This window comes from Oryctolagus cuniculus, chromosome 2, assembly GCF_051225735.1.
Source record: "Oryctolagus cuniculus isolate XC-2025 breed Fujian yellow rabbit chromosome 2, ASM5122573v1, whole genome shotgun sequence".
Classification (NCBI taxonomy): domain Eukaryota; kingdom Metazoa; phylum Chordata; class Mammalia; order Lagomorpha; family Leporidae; genus Oryctolagus; species Oryctolagus cuniculus.
This window is the reverse complement of record NC_142868.1, coordinates 11285773-11310177: the sequence shown is the minus strand read 5'-3', so window position 1 is coordinate 11310177 and position 24405 is coordinate 11285773. Positions and strand designations below refer to the sequence as shown.

Below are 24405 nucleotides of genomic sequence, written 5' to 3'. Positions count from 1 at the left end.
CTCCCCTCTCCTCTCTCCTGTCCCTTCCTGTCTCGGCACCTCTGGCTTCCAGCCTCAATGCAGTCAAAGCGGTTTTAGATTCAGACAGCCCTGGTTTCAAATCCTGCCTCTCCAAAATATTACAACTTCTCAGTCTCTTCATCTAAACATACAATTAAATAAAATTAAAAGAGGGGACAATTTCTGCCTGGCTCCTACCTGGCTCAGGAGGATGCAAACCTGACCTCTGAGGGCCCCAGCAGTAGGAGGAATTATCATTCTTCTTGCCTGTGGCTTGTCTCTGTCAAGGTCACAGCTGTGTGGAAACTGGGTTCCTGAGTCAGTGACTCGTTCAGAGAAGCAACATCTAACCTTCTGGATCTCGTTTGTATTCTGTCTCTCTTTTTTGGTTTCTCTCCTCTGATTTCCTAACTCATCAGGGTATTCACAAAGTCCTCCTATTAAATTTTCTCAATCTGCGTGCAGTGTTCACAGTTCTCTGCTGTCCTTGTTTGTGTCCAGCACAAGTTTGTTACCATTTGAAGCTGTTTTTGCATTTTCCTTAAATGCTTACCTTGAAGTAGGCAGGACTCCTTGACTTTAGGAGAGCTAGGGTAACCTTGGCTCAATCGCGTGGGCTCCTGCCATTTTATGTGGGAGACCAGGGTGGAATTCAGGCCCCTGGCTTTGGCCTGCTCCAGCCCCAGTCATTGTGGCCATCTGGGGAGTGAACCAGCAGATGGAAGATCTTTCTCTCATCCTCCCTCTCTCTCTCTGTAATTATGCTTTTCAAATAAATAAACTCTTTAAAAAATTTTTTAAGAAGATAATACAGGGGATTGGCAAACCAGGGCCCCCCACAAACCAGAGCCCAGCAGCCAACTCTAGCATGTTGCCAGTTTTGCTGTCTGTGGCTGCTATGTCTACAGAGGGAAAGTTGAGTCTTTGGCACAGCCATGGCCTACAAAGCCCCAAGTCTTTACTGCCTGACCCTTCACAGATGAAGTTTGCCGATCTCTGACCTAAGCCATGTAGGCAGACCATCCCTGTGGGCAACCTTTGTTTTAGCACCTTGCCCTCTGGGCAAACTTAGTCCCCAGGGGTCTCTTGGACAGCTTGGCCCGTGATGCGCTGCCCATCAGAGCTTGAGAACGTGTGTCCTGGTTGTGGTCTGTAGGCTTTTTACATCAGAGGCACGCTTTGCTGCTTGTGTCTGTTGCTTTTTCTAGAAGGAAACCATGGTTACCAGGTAAAGTCGTCCCTGATGGCTATGTGGGGGGAAAGGGGACCCAGGACCCGAGGCAGGTTGTCTTGCTGATGCGTGCAAACTTTGTGTGTGTTTGTTCTCCAGGTCACTTTGCACAGAAGTGTCAAGACACTGCAGCGCACGAGCGGCAGCTTGCAGGTAAGCCTTGGCTTCCTTTGGCTGTTGTGAGATTTTGTCAGACGACACCAGCAGAGTCGGAGGCATTGACATTTGTAGGTACTTGACGGAAGAACAGACAAGGCTCAGCAAATGACCAAACTGCTTACCGATTCTTTCCTGCAGCCCTTATTTCTGCAGGTTGGTAGGTACGTAGGTGAAACCTGTGACTTGATGTGTTGGAAGCAAGCTTTAAAATGTGAGGGGGTCACTTTTAAGGAGGTAACGCTGCCTAGCCTAGCCGTCCACCACCTCGATGTCTTCCACCACAGAGGTTCGTGGTCACTGCTTGGCTTCTCCCCAGGCTGAAGGAATGGTCCTGCCCGGGCCACCTCGTGCTCACTCAGGGAAGCGCGGGAGCTCAGAGGATGAATGGAAACACAGGAGGGCTTGGAGCCACTGCTCAGAGCCCTCGCATTGCCACCATTGCTGATGTGGCGCTGTCCAGAGCAAGTCACGTGCCCAGCCTCTCAGCCCTGTGGGTGCACGGGGGATCGCTCCCAGGGCCACCTGTATTTCCATTCCTCCTCTGAGCTCTTGTTCTTCTAAGACAGCACAAGGTGGCCCGGGCAGGAGCTGCCGCTTCAGGATGGGGCTGTGAGTGCGGGAAGGCTGTGAAGCCAGCGGGGACCATGAATGTTCTTGGGGTCCTGGGGACAATGCCACTCAGACCGCTGTGCACACTAATTAGATCCTTTTCTCATGTCATCCACTGCCCACTGTTGCTGTTTTGTTTTGTTTTCAAAAGGGAGTGAACAAGACCCTTTACTCTTTGGATGACGCCCAGAACTTCATCACAAGAAATATTTCATCTATTATTATTAAAGTGAGTTTTTGATGTCTATGCATGGGCATGGGGACATTTCCTGATTAAATGTAGCACGTAGAGTGCTAAAACATGCTGTCAACACCTGAATGGTTTTACCAATGTTTGATATCTTTGCAGGAAACTAAGAAGTTTGGGAGAACTATAATATCACATTTTGAGTATTATCTGCAGTGGGTTGAGTATGCTGTAAGTAGTTGATCTTTTTATGAACAGAAGGGGGCGCCATGTCTTGGGTGTCTCATTTTCTAGAACACCATCTGGAGCAAGTAAACTGAGTAATAGTTTGGTAGGAGGTAAGCAAAAGGCCACTGGAGACATCCTTGGATGATGACCAAGACATCCGGGGCCTGACCACCAGGTGTGAGGACATCCCCCACCCACCACGGTCTTCCTTGTCACTTCTAAGACTCACCTATATCAGATGGGGTCTTCCACTTGCTTCCTGCATCCTTTGGGTGGATAACAAAGGGGTCAGGTGGAAAGTTAGGACTGAAACGCTGTGCTGGACTCGTGTGGCTTGTATGGTTCCAGATGACAGATGGGGAGACTGGGACCTGACACGCGCGGGCAATGAGGATTCTGCGCTGGAGTGCAGTCATGAGCCGCAAAATGACGTTCTGGTCAGCGATAGTCCACATATGGCACAGTGGTCCCATAAACTTGTAATGAAGCCGTAAAAGCTCTAACATTGTATTTCCCCTCTGCCTTTGCTACATGGCGATATGTGTGGATCCACAGACACTTACCATTGTGCTAACACGGCCTGCGGAAATCACCACAGCAATGTGCCGTGCAGGTTTGCCCTGCAACACAGCAGCAATAGACAATACCATGGAGCCTAGGTGTGCGGCTGGCTGTGCCATCCAGGTCTGGGACGTGTACCCTGTGATGTCATGAGGGGATGACATCACCCCATGTTGCCTTTCTCAGCACGCATAACTGTGTGTGATTTTATATGCTGTGGATCTCACCCAGGCAAATCCACCGTCAGCTCCACATTGTAGAGAACATTCATGGAGATCCTTTTGCTAGAACCAGGCCAAAGGAAAATGCACATCTAATTCTCATGGGGTGTTGCGGGTGTGGGTCAGGGGTCAGCTGGAATTTGCCTGTGTTTCTTACCCTGTAGATCACTGAGAAACTGGCATCCTGCAAACCCGTGGCCACAGCCCTGGACTCCACTGTCCAAGTCATTTTTTGTACCTACCTCACCGACCCTCTGGTAAGCACTTCATCTTTTGAAGACCAAGAGGTACTGCCGTGCAGCACTGGCCTCAGCCCAGAGCAAGGCGGGAGGGCCTGCACGGCTGCTGTTGGTCCCAGCCCACTCAGTCTCCTGCTGGCAGGGAACAGTGGCTATGGTGGTGTTTATAGTGCTACACTAAGGCAGCGGCCTCAGACCGGGGCTTCCATAGGAACCTGGCAGGCTGTAGGTTTCCAAGGCAGGCCAAGGGGATGCTGCTGGCCAGAGTGGTGTCCGGCTGTGTTCAGTGCCCACCGGGTCATACGAGCTAGGCGCACTGCCTCTGTTCTGATTGCTTCCTAAGCCCCCAAGCCTACCTCATCTTCAGTGTCACCAGTGGTGTGGGTTGTGCCACACTGAGGACAACGGCCCCTGTTTCAGGAAGGGCTTGGTCAGCTGCTACTGGTCTTTGTCTTGGAACCAAGGGTTCAGTGCCACGAGATGGAACGTCTAGTTTTTAAAGAAATTGTGTTAAGTCCAGGTTTCCATGCACGGGCTGACTTACAAATGTTAGCAGCCATTTGGAAAAAAGAATACTTGACTGTTGCTTTTTTTTGGTGGAAAGTGGCTGAATTCGGCCCGAGGTGGCCCTTCAACATTGGTTGAATTCACATGAGGCGTTTGTTTAGATCTTAGTACATACCAGGCCTTGCTTCTGCCTGAGGCAGATCCATCATCTTACCATCAAAGAGCTCCTGAAAGAGAACTCAGCTTGGACCTGCTGGCCAACCCTGCTCTGACTGTGGGACACTTGGGATGACAAAGGCAGGCCGCCCAATGGGGCTGCTTAGAAGCTGGTTGGGAGGGTCCTAGACTCAGATCCAGCCTCCACCAAAGACGATAGGATCTGCGCAGAGTTTTAGAAAGAATGAACTACAAAATCGGGCACGAATTCACACAGTGGCCGGTTCATGATAGGTTCACAAATGGTATTAATGAGCAAAATGAAAACTTGGCACAAAATCACAATTATTTTTCTGCAAACAACTATTGTTTTCCAATTCCTATATTTTAAGCATTTAATTTTTCTTTTTTTCTCCCTAGAATTTGTTTTGGTTTGGCATAGGAAAAGCTACTTTGCTTTTACTTCCGGCTCTAATTCTTGGTATAAAGCTGGCCAAGTACTATCGTCGGATGGAGTCAGAGGACGTGTATGACGATGAGTAAGTATGTACAGGCTGTGGGTCTTCTTCTTTCATTTTTCATTTAATATTAAATGGCGACTCCCAATTGTGTCTGTTTATGGGGCACAGGGTGATATTTTGAGCTGTATATACCTTATATATCTATTAAATCCAACTAATTAACAGACCCATCCCCTGACTATTTTTTTTTTTTACTTTTGGTGGTGAAAACATTAAATTGACCGTGGCAACTGGGGGTCATTTTCTCTGCGGTGCAGGTTTGAAGGCCTGCCAGGGGTGAGCTCTGCTAAACTTGACCTTCTGTATTTTTAAGAGTGGCCTGTTTCTGCTTAGCCGTCTTGGCCTCTCTCTTTGGTGCCACTTTCCTCGGGCTTGTTTGATCTGGGGTTTTTCTCCTGCTCGGTCTTCTCTCTCGCTAACCTGCCCCCTTCTTTCTTGTTCGCAGTTCCGCTCCCTCTGGAACCTGGCATTTCACTTTATGATAACTGTTGTCATGGCCCCTCTGTAGCCTGCCCGCACTGTATGTCAGGCCAGTGTGTCGTGCTTGGCTTTTCATTTCACCCATCTCAACACCTCTTTCTCTGGAATCCACACTGTCCGTGTCTGAATTTGTGGAAAAATGTAGAGGGTGGAATTGTTGAGCTTCAATAGTCAAAAAATAATAATTGTATCTCCCTTTTTTGTATTTTATAGTGTTGAAACTGTACCCCTGAAAAAGTAAGCTTTTTTAATTTTAACTATATTCATAGGTGGAACAGGGGAAGTTTTTATTATTACATGATGGACTTTAAAAATCAGTCATATCTTAAATAAGATAAAACAGCAGATACATGCAGGAAATCAATTGCGGTGCCTTTTTAAAGGGGGCTGGCATGTAGAAGACACAGGAAGCCCTTGTGAGCTAGCGGGCATTCCGTGTGCCATGTTCGCTGCCCTGTAACGTAGTTGTTTCAGTCTTTGGTTTTACAAGGGAGCAGACTGTACATGTGCCCTTCTGCCTCCTGTGGAGTTAACACATGACCCCCCCCCCCCACCAACCCCGCCTTTCATGGTCATTCTCTTGTCTTTGTGACCCACGATGTCAGTGCGTCTTCACCTTAGAGATAACATTGTGTATTCGCTGTACGTATTTTTGTTACAGTATGGAACATGGTAATAATGGTTATCATAAAGACCACTTCCATGGTGTCCACAACCCTGTGCTGACCAGGTAAACAGTCTAGCAGGTGCGTGCCTGCCCGTGGTAGACCTGCTGTAGCTGCGGCAGTGAGCCTTCTGCACGCTCTCGATATATAACCCTCACTTTTCTCGTGCCCTCCATAGTCACGCCCACACAGCATTCCCTGGTGCCCCATGGGGAAATGTTCACCAGATTATTCAACAGTGGGATCGTGTCACCCTAAAATGCTGCGTGGGACCCTAGATCCCACTGCGGGTTGAATGCATGCATACTTCCTGTTACCATCTCAGCATCAAATAAACACAGACCTTTTCCTCCTTCTCTCTCTCCATCTTTCTTCTACTAAATCAAATGTAATCAGTTAGAAAAAGAGCCCAACCCTGACTCCAAAATCTTTATGAATTTACAGTCTCTAGATTAAGGAGTTTCTCTTGGTTCTGGGTATTTATCAGTGAGCACTGAGCATTCCCTGCCAGGGGTCCTCTCTTCCCAGGCTCACTTAAACTCCACACACACACACACACACACACATACACAAGCAGGAATCTGTCACTCAGAAGAGGTGGGACCAGTATGCACCTGGGGCCGTCCTCTTCAGTGGGCATGGTCCTTCCTCATGTCCACACAGTAGGCCCTGCGTCAGTGGTCTCTGGGTCCCCACGTGATGTCAGGTGCAAAGCAGTGAGTCTGGCGTGCATGCATAGGGTGAGCCACGGTGTCCAAGAAGCCTCTCTCCACATGGGCCACATCCACAGGAAAGACAGGGGCAGGCCCCAGCGCTGCCAGCAGGTGTTTGTGTCGTGGGCCTCCTGGTCCAGGTGCAAGTGACCAGTCAGGGGCATCCTTGTCCTAAGCAGTATTGCCTGCTAACAGCTGATGCGCCACCCTCATCAGGTTTCTAAAAATGCTCAGAAATTTATTAAAATGTGTCCTTTCCGAAGGATATAGGCTCACCTGACTTACAACTTTCAGTATTATGGAGTTTCAGAATTTTTCACTTTCACTTACCACTTAGTGGGTGGGGCGTTGTCCTACTGTGTTTGGGCAGCTGTGACAATGTGCTGCAAACTGCGTAGTCTATAAAGAGCAGGAATTCTTCTCGCACGGTTCTGGAGATTGGGAGGCCTACGAGCAAGGGGCCCTCAGATTCTGTGTCAGGTGGGGGCCGGCTTCCTTCTCACTGTGTTCTCACGTGGCAGGAGGGGCGAGCTGGCTCTCTGGCCCTCTTTTGTACACAGTAATCCCACTCAGGAGAGATGGCCCCCATGACCAAATCCCTTCCCAGCATTCCTACCTCCTAATACCCGACCTTCGTGACTAGGATTTCGGTATCTAATTTGGGGGCAGGGAGACGACTATTCAGTCCTTGGCAGACGTAAGAATAATAAAATCCAGGAAAAACCAAGTTCTGAAATGCCAGATTGACTTGTTGTTTGCCACCTCCAATGTGCTAGACCTGGATGCTAGCGCCCCGGTGTGAGGAATGTGAACACTGATTCTGGGCAAGTGTCACTTAGCCAGGCCTTCTCTGAGCAGAGTGGACAGCATCGTTGCCTGTGTCAAATCCTGGCCTTCTTTTCGCAGAATGGCATGCTCAGATGGTGTCTTGTTATTTATAGATTGAAAATTTCAAGGTCAGAGGAGACCTGTTCTCAGCCACCTATGTTGTCTTAACATCAGGTCTTCCAGAACTTTCTTTGCTTCTTTTTATTTTTAAAGATTTACTTATTTGAGAAAGAGAGAGAGAGAGAGAGAGAGGTCTTCCATCCAGTGGTTCACTCCCCAAATGGTTACAATGGCTAGGGCTGGGCCAGGCCAAGGCCCGGGAGCCTGGAACTCCATCAGGTCTCTTATGTGGGTGCAGGGACCCCAGCATTTGGGCCATCTTCTGCTGCTTTCCCAGGCATATTAGCAGGGCGCTGGATCAGAAGTGGAGCAGCTGAGACTTTATCTAGCACCCATATGGGATGCCGGCATTGGAGGTGGTGGCTTAACCCACTGTGCCACAACACCAAGCCCTCCCCTGCCCAGTACTTTCTGAATTTGTAGCATTGGTTCCTGGTGCTTCCTTCCTGGTTGTGAAATCTCCAGATGTCCTCCCTGTATTAAGAAGTGCACTGAGGCTGCCCGAGGACGCCGGAGAGAGAGGCAAGCCTGGGTGGGCAAGGCTGGGTTTTCTGGAAGCAGTGCTGAGACAGAATGTGACATGCAAGCTGCTTACAGGTACCCATGGTTGTGAACGGTGGGAGAAAAGTCAAGGTGGGCTTGCCAAAGCCTTGGCCATCTGGTGGGCAGTTCGGCAGCAAGTATCGCCTGTTCAAGAGTTGCCCTCCTTGGCTACACAGCCTTTGTACGGCTACCTCCCATAGTGCCAGAATCCCTGGACAGAGCCACACCCTGAAGGTTGTCAGGGCCAGGGGACTCTCCGTTGACCGCAGTCCCCACAGCTGGCTCCCCTTCTTGCTAGCAGGGGACTCTGGAAAGTACAACTCTCCTGTGGAGAAGGCTGGTGGGCCAAAAGAGTGTGCTGCTTCCAAGAAATCCATCTGGCGTTGCAAGGGAGGGGTCACTTTGCAAGTCGATGTGGCCGTCTCTGAGGTGCCTGCAACCTCACAGCACACAGAGACTGCGTGGACCCTTTGTCATTTAGGAATGAGCCGGCATCACAGCCAGCTAGGGGGTCCCTACATTCTCAGCCTTGGAGTTGAGTGCTGACAGCAGAGCAGGGTCGGCCATGCCCCGGCCGAGCCCGTTGCTACTGAGGATGGCGGACTACTGCTTCTAGCATTTTAGCATCTATAAGCAGGCAAGGCCCCCTTCAGCGCCGCAGGTGCACGACCCCTCAAAAGCGTAGGGTGCTTCTCCTTTTTATCCATCTTGACCCTCAGAAACGGGGACAGTGCAGGACTTGGTAACTCTTGGACTTAATCTGTTGCTCAGGGAAAGGGGAAAGACAGTGAGAGAAACAGGGACAGCTGTGGTGTTGCAAAGCGAACGCCACCCTTCCTGCTTGCTCACGGACATTGGCTCCCATGTGGTTCTTGTGAAAATCCAGGGTGGATGAAGCACCCCAGCCGTATTATACAATAAGGTTTTAGGGTGATTTGGTGATAATTCTGCTTTGTGAGTGGGTGGAAATTCTGTCCTTGGGAAGGGCTTCCTGTGCTTGTGTGGGGTGGAGCCAGGAGGACTTTAAGTTGAAAGCCCTTCATCAGTAGTCCACAGTACATGTGAATGCCTTCTGCTGCCTGGGTTTTATAACCAACAGTAGAGTCCAGAGGGCAAACCGAACTGGTTTGTCTCAATTGGATAAAAATATCAAAGTTTTCCTGAAAAGTGTTCACAGTACCCGTTAAGTCAGGACTTGTTTTCCTTTCTGAATACTCCGTCTTCCAGTAGGAACCCTGGCAGATCTTCTAGATACTCAGCTTTTTAAGGCACAGTAATTGAAGAAACTAAGGAAGTTTTGAGGCCAACTGGAAATCACATCTGCTCTACTGGGACCCTCCCATAGGACCAGGCCGGAGTAGATCCTCGTTCTGGAAACTTGATCGCATTTCCTGGAGCCTCAGGTTCCTCGCTTGTACAGGGGGATAGCGAGGGCCTGTTTGCACATGTTTACGAGACTTAAATGGGTAGTGAGGGTGAAATACCCTTTGACCAGTGTAAGCCCTTACTTACGGCTTTGTGGCTCGTGAAAATAAGGATTAATTCCATTTCCTTAGTACTTTCTGGTGGGCCCTGGGGGCAGTTCAGAAGCTAGTGCAGCGTGTGGTCTGGCAGCCTGGCCTGTCCCCCTCAGCTTCCATTCACGAGGCCCACTGGGCTGCAGGTGTCGGGAAGGCCCGGGGGAGGCCCCTGCGCACACCGGCCACAGCGCTCACCTTCTTCCCAGGCCCTTGCTGCGGCCTCCCGTGGTGCTAAGGCGGCAGCTCTTGGTGCTGCTGCGTCTCAGGACAGAAGCCGGTTTGGGAGCTAAGCCACCAGTGCACAAAGAGCCTTCTGCCAGTCAGGACGGGCTGGAGCAGCGGGGACAGCCAAGATCCCCTGCTGAGGAGTTCCCTGGAAATATTCTGTTGTTTAGGAAGCAGGAAGGGAGCCGCTTCTGGGTGGGAAGTGAGTTTGGTTTGGCCGGTCTCCGTTCAAGTCCGGACTCACGTGTGCACACACGCTCCCACACGCGCCGACCCTGGAAACCTCGCTACAGGCCATCGCAGCGCCTGTGGCTGGCCGGTCGCTGTGGTCTGAAGGAAGAGGCGCGAGGGTGTCGCAGAGGCCTGGCAGAGACTCCAGCTTGAAGTGCGCAGAGCCAGCGGAGGCTCCCCCACCCGGGGGGCGTGAAATGGTCCTCGCTGGCCTCCTGTTCGTGGATCACAGAGTCGTGTGCTTTCTCTAGGGATTTCTATGTATTTTTTGTGGAGAGGCACCAACTCTGTAGCGCTGGCCTCAGCCATCATGACCCAGAGTTGCTTCAGGCACAGCCACGGAGCCCTGAGGGAGCAGAGCACAGTGTGAGTGGCAGCCCTCATGGCCCCCAGAGTCCCCGCGTCAGCCCCCCTACAGGACACTGCCTCCCTCTTAGAGGACAGCTGGGGGAGGGGAGGCATTCCCAGGCTTCCACAGCCAGCGGGGGGCCGAGCTGAGGTTCACACTCACCCTCCTCTGGGTCCCCCAAAGGCGGCAGGCATGGAAAAGAAGTGGAGAGAACCATAGAGGAATCCAGCAGTCTTCCACACTCTTCTCTGAACACCCTCCAGCTGACGGAGAGGGGAACAGTGAGGAGAGCGTTGCCAGAAAGTCTAGTTTCTCTGGCATGGGGAGATCCAATTTTAATACGAGGATTTTCCTTTTTTTAAAAGATTGATTGATTGATTTGACTGATGTGTGAGAGAGATCGCTCCCATCTGTTGGTTATCTCCCCCGCCGTGGCTACAACAGCCAGGGCTGGGCCAGCCTGAAGCCAGGAGCCAGGAACTCCATCCCACTGTTGGTGTGGCAGGGGCCCAAGCACGAGAGAGCCATCATCCACTGCCTTCCCAGGCACATTAGCCTGGAGTTGGATCAGAAGTGGAGCACCTGGGACTCGAACCAGCACTCTGATCTGGGACGCCACTATGCTGGCCCCCAGAAATGTCCCTTTTTAGAGTTAATGACGCTGAGAAGCGATACGATGGTTCCAACAAGGTCTGTGCCTCTGCAAACCTTGTTCCCTCTGCTGGAGAGGGCGCTCTCTCGCAGGGTCCTGTGGATGCTTTGTTTGGACTGGGAGGCTGCACTTAGCCGGCTCTCTGCAGCTGGAAGGAGGGGAGGGGAACCAGGGAATCACCAAGGAAGAAGAGAGCAGCCGCTGCTTGGTCCACACGCCCCAGCACGCGTGGTCTTGCAGAAGGTACTGGGAGCCCTCTCTGCTGAGTGTTGTTCCAGGTCTTACGGGGCAGGACCATTCCTCCCAAAGGCAAGAGTGCATCTGTGGCCAACCAGTTCTGCCTCCCGGCTGTGGGTCAGGCTGCCCAGAGCCCCGTGTTGATGGAGTTCTGGAGGCTGAATCCAAACTTCCTCTACGAGTGTTGCCCTCGGGAGTGATGTCTGCCCTGGCGAGGAGGGTGACCTGGCTGTCGGGCATCAGCCTCTTTTATTTCATTGTTTGGGCATGTTGGGTAGGCAGGAAGTTGCAGAGTTCAGAGCCCACATCCTAATGGCCTAAAGAAACGTGTCCTGTGGCGACAGTCCCAGCTAGGAAGCCATCATTGCCTTCCTGCCAGTAGCTTCCAGGATCAGCTTAGTTGCTTGGATTGGTTCGTTTTGCCCATTTCCAGGTCTCCAGAGCACTCTTTGTACTGGGAAGGGGCGGAACATCCGGTCTGGAGGTCCCTCCGGGAGCGGTATGGTGGGACCGGAGCAGAGCCTGGGGTGCAGCTGGCGTGCCCAGCATCCTGTGCTCAGGCAGGCAAAGCAGGTGCTCCTTAGAGATGCAGTCGCTGCCAGTGTGCAGCCCCGGGCCCCGTGCTGCGGACAGAGCCCCTGCTGTACAGCACACGTGTCTTTACTGAGAACAGAGTGTTACGGGGGTCCTGAAGCAAAATCGCTGCATTGGAAGAACCGTCCTGCCCTGCAGGTGCTTTGATGTCCTCAGCGCACCTCCTCGCCATGTCCTGTGTCTCAGCACCGCAGGCCGGGCACCGTGCGTCCTTCAGGGCTTCCCGGTGGGGGTCACTCCTTCCCCTTGCTCGTACACCTCTTGCGCTTGCCAAGGCCGTGATCATGGGATAACTTCAGACCACTGTAGGGCTGCTCAGAGGACAGGTGCACTGTGTGGCCTCCCGTCTGTGGCTCACCTGTGCTCTGTCTCCCGGCCCTGGAGGTGGGCGGTAGACAGGTGCAGTAGACAGGTACCGCCATGGCCTGGTTTCTGGGAGTCCAACGTCTTCAACACGTGTCCCCAGTGACCCCTACCCCCCTGAGCCTTGGACTGAATAGTCACAGTTCCCCTCGTCAAAGCCTCTCTCTCTTTCTCTCTCTCTCTCTCTCTCTCTCTTTCCTCTTCTCATTAGAAGCAATACAAACAGGAGATAGAACAGCCTACCACAACTTTTACCTGCAAACTCTCCCCTGCTCAGCTCTCTGAGGTGTGGGTCCCTGCTCATCTGCTCCCTTGAGCCGCATGCCTGCCTCTGAGCACACAGCTATGCCGGGAGAGTTACAGTTTGTGTTTTCTGTTTTCTAGACCCTTACGTTATTGACAGCTGGTGTTGAAATTGCTTGAGGTAAGTCTGATGCTTACATATAAGAGAATTCATAGAATTATAGTCTTTAGTTGTTAAAGAATGTGAAAATATAGCTAATCCTAAATACTAAGTGGAATTTTGGTCAGTGTGTATGTTTACAGGATGATACAATGACTTTTGTATGCCCAATGACTCAAAGAAGGTACTACCAAAAGTTTATGGAAAGTAGAATTAAAATATAATTTTATTTTGCTGCATTTTTTGAAATTCTTGCATACAAGGGGATCTACAAAAAGTACATGAAAATGTGTATTATGAAGAAACTATGCATGGATTGCAAAATTTCTGTACCATAATAAATATATCTTTTAATTTCATTTTCCATGAACTTTTTGAAGTACTCCAATAAGTATGTGTGTGTGTGCATTTATTTTTACTTACAGTAAAAAATCAGATATAGGTATCTATGTATCAGCCATGTAACTTGAATGTTATAGTCTTCAGTTTTCAAAAATATATTTCTGTGTTTTAAAAAAAGTTTCACAATTTATTTTTGTGGTGATTTTTTAAAGCTATTTCAGAGACTAAAATAATAATGAAATGACACAAAAAGAGTAGACCAGGAAAATGGCCTCTTGAATAAATTTTTTCTTCCCTGTGGTTCTTGGTTCCTGTTGGGGACCACGTTCAGATTTTGCACTCCTGGTTTACTTTGTAATAACCCAAAGCCATTCCCACTTCATAATCTGGGATCTGCATCATGGCACAGCAGGTGGAGCTGCCACTTGTGACGCTGGCATCCCAGACTGGAGCGCTGATTAGAGTCCTGGCTGCTCTGCTTCCGGTCTGGCTTCCTGCTAATGTGCCTGGGAAAGCAGCAGTAGCTGATCCAACACTTGGGCGCCCTGCCACCTGCATGGGAGACCCAGCTGGAGTTCCAGTTTCCTGGCTTTAGCTGCAGCTGTTTGGGACATAAACCAGCAGATAGAAGATCTCTGTCTCTCCCTCTGTCACTGTGCCTGCCAAATTAGTGAAATAAATCTTTAAAAAAAATGTTTAAAAAGTTCAACGCTGGCTTCTAAAATGTTGTTTGGCCTCCATTTCAGCATCAAGACACTCTAAGTGGCGAGCATCGCAGACTTCCGTAGTTTCTGGGGCTGCACGGATCTCCCCAGTCCTGGAGGCGCTCTGACGGCAATGCAGCGACGCACGGGCACCAGGAAGCGTGTCCTTGGTCTCAGGGCTGTGCTCTGTTGGGAATGAACATAATCACACCTACAGCCTTGTCTCCATCCCTGTTCAGGCCTGACCCTCCCCTCGCCTGTGTACTTTTACTTTTTCACACCGGGTTCCTGTTGAGACACTACAACACACAGGGTGTGGGATCCTGTTCATGCATTTCGGCGTCAGCAGCTGCTGAGCTGTGGGGGCTGGGTTTCCAACAGAACACCATCTGGCTTACAGGAAAGATGCATTTTGTGTCTAATAAATTGTGTATAGACCTTGTGTTACCACAATCAGAGTATTTTTACACCAGTGAGTATTGTAGGATTTCTCTTCTCAATGAACTCCCTGTCGGGTCAGTGCTGACTTACGGGTGCTGCGGAAAAGACTCCATTTTGGCTGCGCATGCTCAGAACCCACAGTGTCAGCTTCCTCTTGGGGATGTGCATCTACTTTGCCCATGATGTGTCAAGTTCTCTTTGGAAACAGGCTACAAGAGCAGTCCCAGAGCAAGGTGGTTATTCTGTCCAGGAAATGAGAGAGAGAGAGAGAGAAAGAGAGAGAGAGAGAGAGAGATCTTGAGAAAGAGATGCTGTTCAGAAAGTGGAGTGATTTAGACAGATGCCAATTACGGGGTACACTTTCATGGAACTTTCTGATCTATCGGGATAAACGTTGATTGGAGTGCAGCTAACATAAATGACATCTGGATACTAAAGGCAAGTATAAGAAGGTCCTGTTGGGATTCTTAGGTTTGGTACTCAATGTGAGTGAGTCATTTGAGCTTGGTCTTTAAAAGCACAAAATAAATATCCATTTCCTTTGAGGTTTTTACCTGGGGTCAGCAGTAAAAAAACTGGGCAGATTAAATTCAGCCTCTGTTTTAAAGTCAACTCGCAGGCATTTTCCCAGGCCTTTGCGTGCGCAGGCCACCATCCTGATCCATTTCAATAAAGAGGAACTTGTCAAATTTGATCTGTGCAGTGCTTCCTTGAGTAGATCCAGAGACAGACCATCACATGGTAGATGATGAGGTTTGGGCTCAGGTTATCCGTTTATTCTACAGCTTTCGCATTATTAAAATGTCCATAAGACGGAAGCAACGCAAGGTGCATATCAACATCCGTCTGCCCCACTCACAGCCGGCTCTTGTGAAGGCCGCGATATCTCCGATCTGAAGCGTGTTTCCTCGGGAACAGTCAGGTTCCAGGAGCCACACGGCGTTCTCCCCGCCCTCAAGATGGAACTTTATATTCCCTCATTTAACTCCTGCCACTGTGTCTACCTGTTTTCATTACCTGCCACTGCCAAACACACGGGCGACGGGAAATGGTCTTAAGTGGCCTCACGCTCCTGAAGTGTTCCCCACGGAACACCGCCGCGTGGTAGCGAGACTCCTCCCCCAGTTCCCATGCGAGGAGCGTCTCTGGACCCTAACCCTACCCCCGCTCCCTCACGTGCACTGGCTCTTGAACCGCTGCCATCTGGCTCCCATCCCCACCACTCCTTCGAAGGGCCCCCAGCAGGGTCACCAGTGTTGCTGCTGTGCTGACCCCTGCCTCTTTCCAGGATCCCCATGCCCCTGGGTCTTCCTGGGCCTGGCTGGCCCCACTCTCCTCACTACACCCCTCATCCCTCCTGCCTGGACATGTGGTTGGCACCTGCAGGTTCTCTCTTGCTTCATCCCTTGCTTTCTCCTGGGTGAGCCTGGCTTCCCCTGCCTTTCTCGGTCCTCCTTACTTCTCTCTCCAATCACAGCGACCCCTGTGCCCACTGCAAGCCTCCTCCCCATTGTGTGTCCTGACCCAGAGGTCACCAGACTATACTGTCTGTGGTGAGCTCCTTTGACGGTCCTAGCAGCCACAGACAGCCTGGGAGAGAATGGGAATGGATGTGTTCAAGGAAAACTTGACAAAAACAAGCCCTGTGGGTCACAGCTCAGTGCTCCCTGCCTGAAGCTCCTACCCTTTCTGCACATGCGTGCAGGTGCACACACACACACACACATGCACATTCTCATGGCCAGTGCCACCTGGAATTGCTCCACCTTCACTGTGGCACTTGAGCCAGGGGAGTCATCCAGGTCTGCTGCTTCTCTCCCTCCCTCTCGCCCTTGGTCCCAGGCTCTCCTCTCCAGCCCCACTGCTGCTACCTCCTTTCTGGTTCCCCAGTGTCTGCTTTTTATTGGCCATTCTCCCCACGTGTCCCTTTTAGGTTTCAGCTCCTTGCATCCTGGCCGGGCATAAACCGCCTGGGTAGGCATTACATGTCCCAGCCTCCCTTGCAGCTAGCTCACTGTGGCTCTGTAACTCGACCTAAGCCAGGGGCCTGTGGGTGAGATATCTCATCCTGGACTCTCCTGGAAATGGCTCAAGCAGACCACTCTTGGAAGCTGTGTGTGAAGTAGGAAGAACTACGTAGTGTGAACCTTGGGAGACTGGTTTCTTAGTCCACTCTGCATCACTGTAACAGAAAACCCGAGATTGGGGAGTTCAACTAAAATAGAGGTTCATGCTTACACTAATGAGGCTGGGCAGTCCAACGCTGCGGGACCTGCATCTGGTGAGAGTCTTCTGCTGTGTTGTCCCATGGTGGGAAACAGCAGGTAAGAGTTCTCAGAAGACAAAAGGCGCCCATAGCCTAGGCAGCTCATGTCAAGAGCCTCGGGTGGTCACTGATGTCATACATAAGAGTGTTAATTGTTAACAGGGAGTCTCTGTACACTAACTTCCCAGGCAGGACCTCTGTCCTCAAAGAATTGGATTATGAGAGTTAACAGTAAAACTTGTTCTCAAAGATTTATTTTATTTTAGTGGATTAAGTAGAGGATATTCTTATGTCTCATAAGTTACAGTTATGTCTAAGCACTCACAAGAAATGGATCATTATTAGGTGCTTTAAAGTTAATTTTCTAAAAAAAAAAAACAAGTAAAATTAACTTTGAGATGCAATGACTTTGAACAGCCCTTGTCTCAACTGTTGAGGAACAGTTTTTTTGTGTGTGTGTGCAGATTGTTGAACTCTACTTAGTATAGAGTTGGTCTTCTGTGTATAAAGTTTTAATTGAAAATGGATCTTAGTGGAGAATGGGACTGGGAATGGGAGAGGGAGGAGGAAGAGGAATGGGAGGGCGGGTATGGTGGGAAGAGTCACTATGTTCCTAAAGTTGTACTTATGAAATGCATGCAGTTTGTATTCCTTAAATAAAAGGGTTTTTTTTGGGGGGGGGGAGTGCTGGGAAGAGAGTGAAGAAGAGGTTGTTCGCTGCTGTCACAATCACACTCCCAAGATATTTAAACCACTCCTGCAGTAACACTGACTCTCACGGGGGCAGAGCCCTAACTGCCTCCCAGCGCTGTTACACTAGGGATTACGTGTCTTGCACATGAACTGTGGGGCACACATTGAAACCATGGCAACCATCTCAGGAGAGAGGGTCTTTGCCACTGCAGCTCAAGCATATACAAGTCAGTTACTCACCTGCTTGCCCGCTCAAGTCCACATGCACAGCCTTTGCGGCATCCCCTGTCCTTTTCCAGCCGGGCAGTCAGGGAAGTCCTTAAAGTGCAAGTCGGATCATATCACTCCCCACCTGAAGATGGATGAGCAAAGACGAGCAAAAGCCACAGCTTTTAAGAGCATTAAAGCAGGGCCAGTGCCGCAGGTCACTAGGCTAATCCTCTGCCTTGCGGCGCTGGCACACCGGGTTCTAGTCCCGGTTGCCCCTCTTCCAGGCCAGCTCTCTGCTGTGGCCAGGGAGTGCAGTGGAGGATGGCCCAAGTGCTTGGGCCCTGCACCTCATGGGAGACCAGGAGAAGCACCTGGCTCCTGCCATCGGATCGGCGCGGTGCGCCGGCCACAGTGCACCAGCTGTGGCGGCCATTGGAGGGTGAACCAACAGCAAAGGAAGACCTTTCTCTCTGTCTCTCTCTCTCACTGTCCACTATGCCTGTCAAAAATAAAAAATAAAAAAAAAGAGCATTAAAGCAGGTCGAGGTGGCAGAATAATGGAAGCGCTCCTTCACATCACAGACAGGGAAGAGGCAGGAGGGAGCCAGCCTGCAACAATGAGAGACGACAGGGTTCCAGGCAGTGGATGCAACAGAGCAAAGGCCTCGAGGCTTGCAAAAAGCAGAAAGGAAAAGCACATTAGAGCTCCCTTTTGGTGTGTTTCCAATGCAGGGTAGAATCAAGCTGCCTAGGGTCTCAGGAAAGACTGGTCAGCTCCTTAGGGCAGCTGAGGATGGCCAGGCAGGTGGCTTCCTGCCCAAGACAGCTGTGCGTGGAGAAAGGGATCTGAGCTGACCACCCCCTGCTCGCCTCTGGCCACAAGGGGGAGCCAGGCTCCTGGGTCCTGGAGCACACTAAGGCTGAGCCCTGAGGCCATGTGTGTGGGTGCAGGGACAGCGGAGCCTCACCTGCGGTCACCTCTCCAGCCCGTCTCTAGCCACTGCCTCTTTGCCCCTTGACATCTTGCCATCCACAAGCCCATACTCCAGGAACACACTCCTTCTCCCTCCTTTTTTTAAAAATAATTTTTCAAAACATTTATTTGGAGGGCAGAGCAATGGAGTGGAGGGTGGGGGAGAGCGAGAGAGAAAGCTCTCATTCACTGGTTCACTCCCCAGATGCCCACAACAGCCAGGGTTGGGCCAGGCTGAGGCCAGGAGCCAGGAACTCCACCCAGGTCTCCCACACGGGTGGCAGGAACTCAGGTACCTGAGCCATCATCACCTGTTGCTCCCAGGTGTGCGTTAGCACGATGCCGGATCTGAAGTGGGCATCCCAAGCCACGTCTTAACTGCTGAGCCAAACACCTTGCTCTGCAGCCAGTGTTCTCGCTGCCTAGGAAACGTTACCTTCCCCCGCCTCCCGAGTGACTGACTTCTTCCCTGCATCTGCCCCCTTTCCCAATTAGGCTGGGGTGGCGCCCTCTTCTGGGAGACCCATCGCACCACTCACCTGGACTTGGCTGAGCCCCACTGTCTCTTCTCAGGGTTCAGGCCAAGACTCAGTTTCTCTTATTCAGCCTGGGTGCTCGGTGCCGGCCCACCCCTAACCTAACCCTGCCCCGCATTAAGCGGTCACCTTGAGTCTGCTCTCCCGTGCCCTCACAGGGGTCACAGAAAGACGGCTACGGCTGTACCAACGTGTGATTCTTGAGATAGAACTGAGTTATTTTTAACTTCCTGTGCTTTTTATTCATATAATGGTAATATTTAAAACCATTTTTCCCTGCAATAAATTAAAATGCAATGGTTTCTCAATTGAACTGAAAATGGAATGTGTGGTCTGAAGTAGACTTTAAATACCAGTGTCAACATAGCCTTGGCTTTCATGACCATCATTCAGTGGGTGGTGGACGCTGTGACCACAGAGGTGGCAGGGCGTGCCCCAGAGGCAGGCCAGGTGACCCGCTAGCCCCGTGGCTATGAGGCTGTTTGTGTCCCTTGTGTATACACACACACACACACACACAGCTGTTGGCTTTGTCAGTCTCAGTCTCGTTCATGTTTGCTAGTCCATCTCACAAGGCTTAAGCTCCCAAGACTCTTGCATTCTTTGGATGCACAAAACTAATGTTCGCCCAATGAGGGCCCCCAAGGGGAAGAAGGCAGCAGCCCCAGGCTCCAAGCCACACACCTGTCTGTAGAACTCCACTGCCACCCGGTGGCACATCCCCCATGATGACAAAGAAGGCTATTCCTGTACAAGGGCCAAGTATAGAGCAAGGTCCCTAAGTGTGGAAACACATAAGCCCCCCGACCCCCACCCCAGGCCTGAGGGTGGTGCTCTGTGTGTCACACAGGCACTGTTGTGGCAGGGCCCCGTGACGTGCTTGGCAGAGCTGGTCCCTTTGCCTGTGCTATGGTGGGTGGCTCCTGGTGGCTGCTCCACCCACGTCAAATGCGACAGGTCTGAGGTCTGTGTCCTGTTTTCCTTTCTCTGCAGGGCACCCTGCCCAGCCCCACAGAGGGCCCTTTGTGCAGCACCCTTTAAAGGGCGGCTCACCCCCCTTGGGCTCTCCAGCTGCAGGCGGGTTTGTTGGAGCCTCCTCACCATGAAGTCCATCCTCTGCCTCCTGCTGCTGGCCTTGTGCAGCCTGGGGACTTGGGGACAGTCCCCGAGGCCAACGCAAGGACACACGCAGGAGGAACTCCATTTCCAGACCCGAGGGCGAGATTCCTGCACCATGCGCACCAGCAGCCTGGGGCAAGGCGCTGGGGAATTCCAGCTCCGAGTCGACTGCCAAGGCCAAGGCCAGGTGTACTGGTGTGAGTGGAGTGGCCAGCCAGGCCTGTGTCCAGCCTTCACTGCCAAGCCCAAGCTTTACTGGACCCAAGCCCTGCAGGAGCTGAAGCACCTGAACCACGCCTGCCAGGAGGCCCCGGTGCTGAGTCCACCCGTGTGCCGGAAGGCTGGGCCCCAGGCACACTTGCAGCAGATGGCCTCCAGCCTGCAGAGCATCCCAGCTCCCAGCCAGCACCCCCAGACAGCTGAGGCCAAGGAGCCGTCCCCAAAGCCCGTGGTCCCTGTGAAACCCACTAACGCAATGCTGCTGGGACAGGGCTCGGAGGAAAAGCTGGCAAAAGCCAAATCCACCATTGAGCCCACAGCCAAGGCCACCCAGCCTGAAGCCAGGCCCAGAGGGGACAAGGAAGCCGGGAAGATGGCCCAAGAGCTCTTCTGGGAGCCCCTTCGGGCCGTGTTTGCCTTTCTCATCAGTCTCTTCCGAGGGTGACGGAATGAAGGACCCCTCGCAGGTAACTCACTTACAGAGATAGGTAAGGGGCCCCCAGCTGCCTTCACAGCTGTTCTGACCATGTCGGGGGCTCAGCATGCACTGGAGGGTGGGTTTGAGGCTCTCAGTTGCAGAGCGGAGGAGGTAGGTTAAGGACATCACAGACCACAGTCGCACTTGACCCTGGGAGCTTTAAAAATGCTGATGCCCAGGCCCGTTTCCCCACCCCCTCCCCCCGGCCATTTTACCAGTGTCGCCACGGTGGGGGTACAGGAGCGTGAACCTGAAAAAGAATTTCTTCCCAAGTGACCTGAATGTGCCTCTGAGGCTGAGAATCGTGGCGAGAGCGCCAACCTGGAAGGCTGGAATTCGGGGTGGAGGCTTTTCCTACCGCGCCGGGCGGGGCCAGGGTGAGAGAGACCAGAGGTTACCTGTGGGGCATCCGAGTTTTGCCACAGTTCAGGGTGTGTGCCCCACGCCTTGAATTGTTTTCAGCGCTATTACTAGGTACACAGCACAGGGGTCAGGGCCCAGGGAGATGTGGGACTCGCCACACCTGATCTGATGCAGAGTGGGACTGTGGAAGAGAAGGGTGTCCTGGAGCCCGCGTAGGGAGACACAGCTCGTGGGTGACCGGAGACTTGGGTGCAAGCCCTGCGGAGCTCGTGGGCCTTGGTGCAGGAGTCCCTGGGAGACTTCTAGCTGCCCGTGTCCCTCTCGCGTGGGGGAGCCCTGCAGGCAGGAAGGCATGGGGCGAGCACCCTTGAGTCTCCCCCACAGCTCTCAAAGCCTTCACTGCAAAAGAGATCAAGTTAATAACAGGTGTAATCACCTCCAAATACTGCCTCCTGGAGACCAAACTTCCTCTCCTGTGAAAATAAGGATTCACCTCTCTCCTTAAAAGCAGTGCCTTGCACTAATTTTAGACACCAGAAAGGAGTTAGTGTAGCCAGATTTCTATGCTTATTTCTGCACTTTTTGTTTTAAAAAAGAGCTTCTGGGGGTTTTCACTTTATCTATGGAAGAAAAATAGGGCAAAAGAGAGCCGATTTCCTAATAACAAGTCACGTGGATAACTAATACCATAGAATAAATTCGCAGCAGGAAGTGCTGTTACGTCAGAGTTGGTTTCGGGTTTGCTGCTCTGGCTGGAGGCAGTCTGCCTGGGTGACGTTCCAGTTCTGTCCCAGAGGAGCAAAGGAATGCCAGAGCCAGAAACTGCTCATCCCTGTTGAGCAGAGATCTGTGCTGATTTTCTTTTCTTTGAAAGCGTATTTTAAAATGTAACCAAATCTTACATATAAGTAATTTTAAAAAATACAACCGAAAATGACTTTTTTTCAAAACATACACCCCACACCCACAGTGTCCCCAGCCCGAGATGAGTGGTGTCTTTCACCCGCCTGCCTGCACACCAGCACGCTGGCCTTTCCAAACACGCTCCACAGGCCGCCCAAGCGCCAAACGGCGCCTCCAGTCTGCAGCAGAGCTGCGCCGGACATTGACATTGTACTCGTTTGCTGGGGCTGCCACGGCGACACAGCACAGGCCTGGGGGGTGCGGTGGGCAAGGGGGGCTTCACCAACAGAAATTTCTTTTCTCACCATTCTGGAGGCTGGGAGCCTTCGATCAGGGTGGCGAAGGCCTTGGTTTCTTCTGAGCCTCTCTCTCTCCTGGGCTCGCAGACGGCCGCCTGCTCACTGCTTTCCCTCGATCTCTCTGCATCCTAACCTCCTGTGAGGACTCCAGTCGTACTGGTTTCTCTGCCACACTCGCAACCCCATTCCACCGTCACCGCCTCCCTTACAGCCGCTGTCCAAATACAGGCAGACTGTGAGGTGCTGGGGGTTAGGGCTTCAATAGGGACTGTGGAGGGGGACGCAACCCAGCCCATGACAACTTGACAGTGACCTTCTCACACTTTGTTTTTAGAGCTGGCCTCTCCCCGACAGAGCACCGTGGTCCCCTGCTGCTGGGCTCTCGCCTGGAGTCATTGGTTTCCAGCGAGCCCCAGCCACACGGGTCTGGACGCACCGGGTCTCCGAAGACTGGGACAGACACGGCCTTTCTCAAGTGTGGGGGTTTCCATGGCAGCACAGGCAGCCTGTGCTAAAGCAGCAAGAGAGACAAGCACGCACAGCTGTAATTCACCCGTAGAAGTTTGGCTCTCCCGGCCCGAACCTCCTGTGAATGTTTAAACTTTTCACACATTCGTTCTTTTCCAGTTGAGCCTTCGGAACAAGACCCGGATTGGCCTCATTTCGTGTGGGGTAACGTGGGCTTGTTATTAGAGAAAGCTCAATAAACATCAGCTATGCATGTGAGAAATAAAAGAATGATTGTAGAACTGTAACTCAGCCCTCTTAATGGATGTGATACCTTGGTGCTAGAGGTAGAAACTGAGTCACTCTTATTTTGTTAGGGCTGCCTTCAGGAATCACACAAACCAGGAGGCTTGAAGCAGCACTAATGCGCCCCCGCTCAGTGAGGGAGGCTGGAACTCTGAGGTCAAGGTGTCCTCCTGGAGGGCGTGAGGGAGGGTCCATCCCCTGCCCCTCCCCTCATGCATTACCCTTGTTGATGGTCCTTGGCAGTCCTTATCTTGAAGAGGTATCACTCAGATCTCTGTCTCTGTCCTCACCTGGCGTGTTCCTCTGTGTGTCTATTCGAATTTCCCTCCTCTTATCAGGACACCAGTCACTGGACCGGGGCCCATCCTAAATAAGAAAGACTTTGTCTTCATTGCATTACATCTGCAAATACCCTATTTCCAAATAAGGTCATCTTCACGCGTTCTAGTGGGCATGCATTTTGAGAGGATGCTATCCAACCTGGCACAATCACCCCATAGCAACAACAAAGAGCCAAGACGTCAGAGAAGTGCACTTGGAAAGGGGCCACCCGGCAAACTCAGCTTTCAATTAAATAAACAAAGTTGGAAAGGGCAGAGTATAAAATTTTATTAGTCATAGCAAAAAAGTGACTCACTCTCCTCCTAATTTTATTTTTGTCTTTGTACAAGAATGTATTAGTAATTCACTTTTGTGTACACAAGTCGTCTCTTCACCTAATCATTAGTGCCTAGTCCCAGTTACACAATGAAGTCACCTGGGGGAACTTAGTACACACACTGATGCCCAGGTTCCCCCACCAGACACTGTGATGTAACCTGTCAGGGATAAGGCCAGTGTATGTCGGATTTTAAATTTCCCCAGGTGACCCTAATGTGAAGCCCAGGCTAGGAAACACTGCTGCAGATTAGTTACATCAGAATCTCGGGAGTGTATTGCAAGGAATTCTCGTGTGAAACCTGGGTTGAGAACTACTAGGAGTCTCTATGTACATTAGGTACAGACACTCATTTGTCATCTACTATCCTCCGGGCACTAGACTGAGCTAACACACCAGATCCCGCCTCCCAGGGGCTCACCGAAGTGGTGGAGACCAAGAGGACCCTACGATTTCATGTGGGATGACACAGAGGAGATGCAGTGCACTGTTGGACGGGGGCTCAGAGGAAGTTTGCTGCAGATGAACTTCCAAAAAATATGCATGGGCTTCAAAAAGTTCGTGGAAAATAGCATGAAAGATAAGCTTATGTTGGCACAAAAAATTGTGATATCCATTTTTATGATGGGTCTTCCAAAAGTTCATGGAAATGAGTATTAGAAAGAACTGCTCGAATTTCAGATTTTTTAATACTAAAACAAACCTTCCCATTTTTCCATAACCTTTGTAAAAGCTCCCTCATATACATCAAGCATTCACTATGACATGATCACCGTGACACATTAAGTTTGCTTCTCATAAGGTCTCCGTTGCTTTCGCTGGGCCCCACATCCCTGTACGGTGAGGATTTTCGTTTCCAAGGATAACCCAAAGCACTCGACAGCTTACAATGGTGAGTCATCCAGA

The 24405-nt window shown here is 51.3% G+C and overlaps 2 protein-coding genes across 6 annotated transcripts in view; both read left to right on the top strand.

Annotated features, from left to right (window-relative positions):
• PROM1 (prominin 1) overlaps positions 1-14723 on the top strand; it is a 108849-nt gene extending 94126 nt beyond the window's left edge. For 4 of the 5 annotated variants that reach the window (XM_089326966.1, XM_089326967.1, XM_089326965.1 and 1 more), the window contains 7 exons: positions 1331-1384; positions 2151-2228; positions 2349-2417; positions 3361-3453; positions 4519-4637; positions 12524-12563; positions 13631-14723. In XM_089326966.1, coding sequence (XP_089183092.1) covers positions 1331-1384; positions 2151-2228; positions 2349-2417; positions 3361-3453; positions 4519-4637; positions 12524-12539 — 429 coding nt within the window. In that variant the 3' untranslated portion in view covers positions 12540-12563; positions 13631-14723. Of the gene's footprint in view, positions 1-1330; positions 1385-2150; positions 2229-2348; positions 2418-3360; positions 3454-4518; positions 4638-5312; positions 5356-12523; positions 12564-13630 lie in introns of those variants that run through there. The other variant, XM_089326964.1, reaches the window with a different exon arrangement.
• A 4984-nt stretch (positions 14724-19707) lies between these two features.
• FGFBP2 (fibroblast growth factor binding protein 2) lies at positions 19708-22838 on the top strand. The gene is made up of 2 exons (XM_002709363.5): positions 19708-20512; positions 22423-22838. The coding sequence occupies exon 1, from the start codon at positions 19810-19812 to the stop codon at positions 20488-20490; it is 681 nt and encodes a 226-aa protein (XP_002709409.3). The 5' UTR covers positions 19708-19809; the 3' UTR covers positions 20491-20512; positions 22423-22838.
• The last annotated feature ends 1567 nt before the right edge of the window (positions 22839-24405 follow it).

What these genes read in the sequence shown, in the direction of transcription:
- FGFBP2 (XM_002709363.5), top strand. Translation starts at nt 19,810, where the DNA reads ATGAAGTCCATCCTCTGCCTCCTGCTGCTGGCCTTGTGCAGCCTGGGG.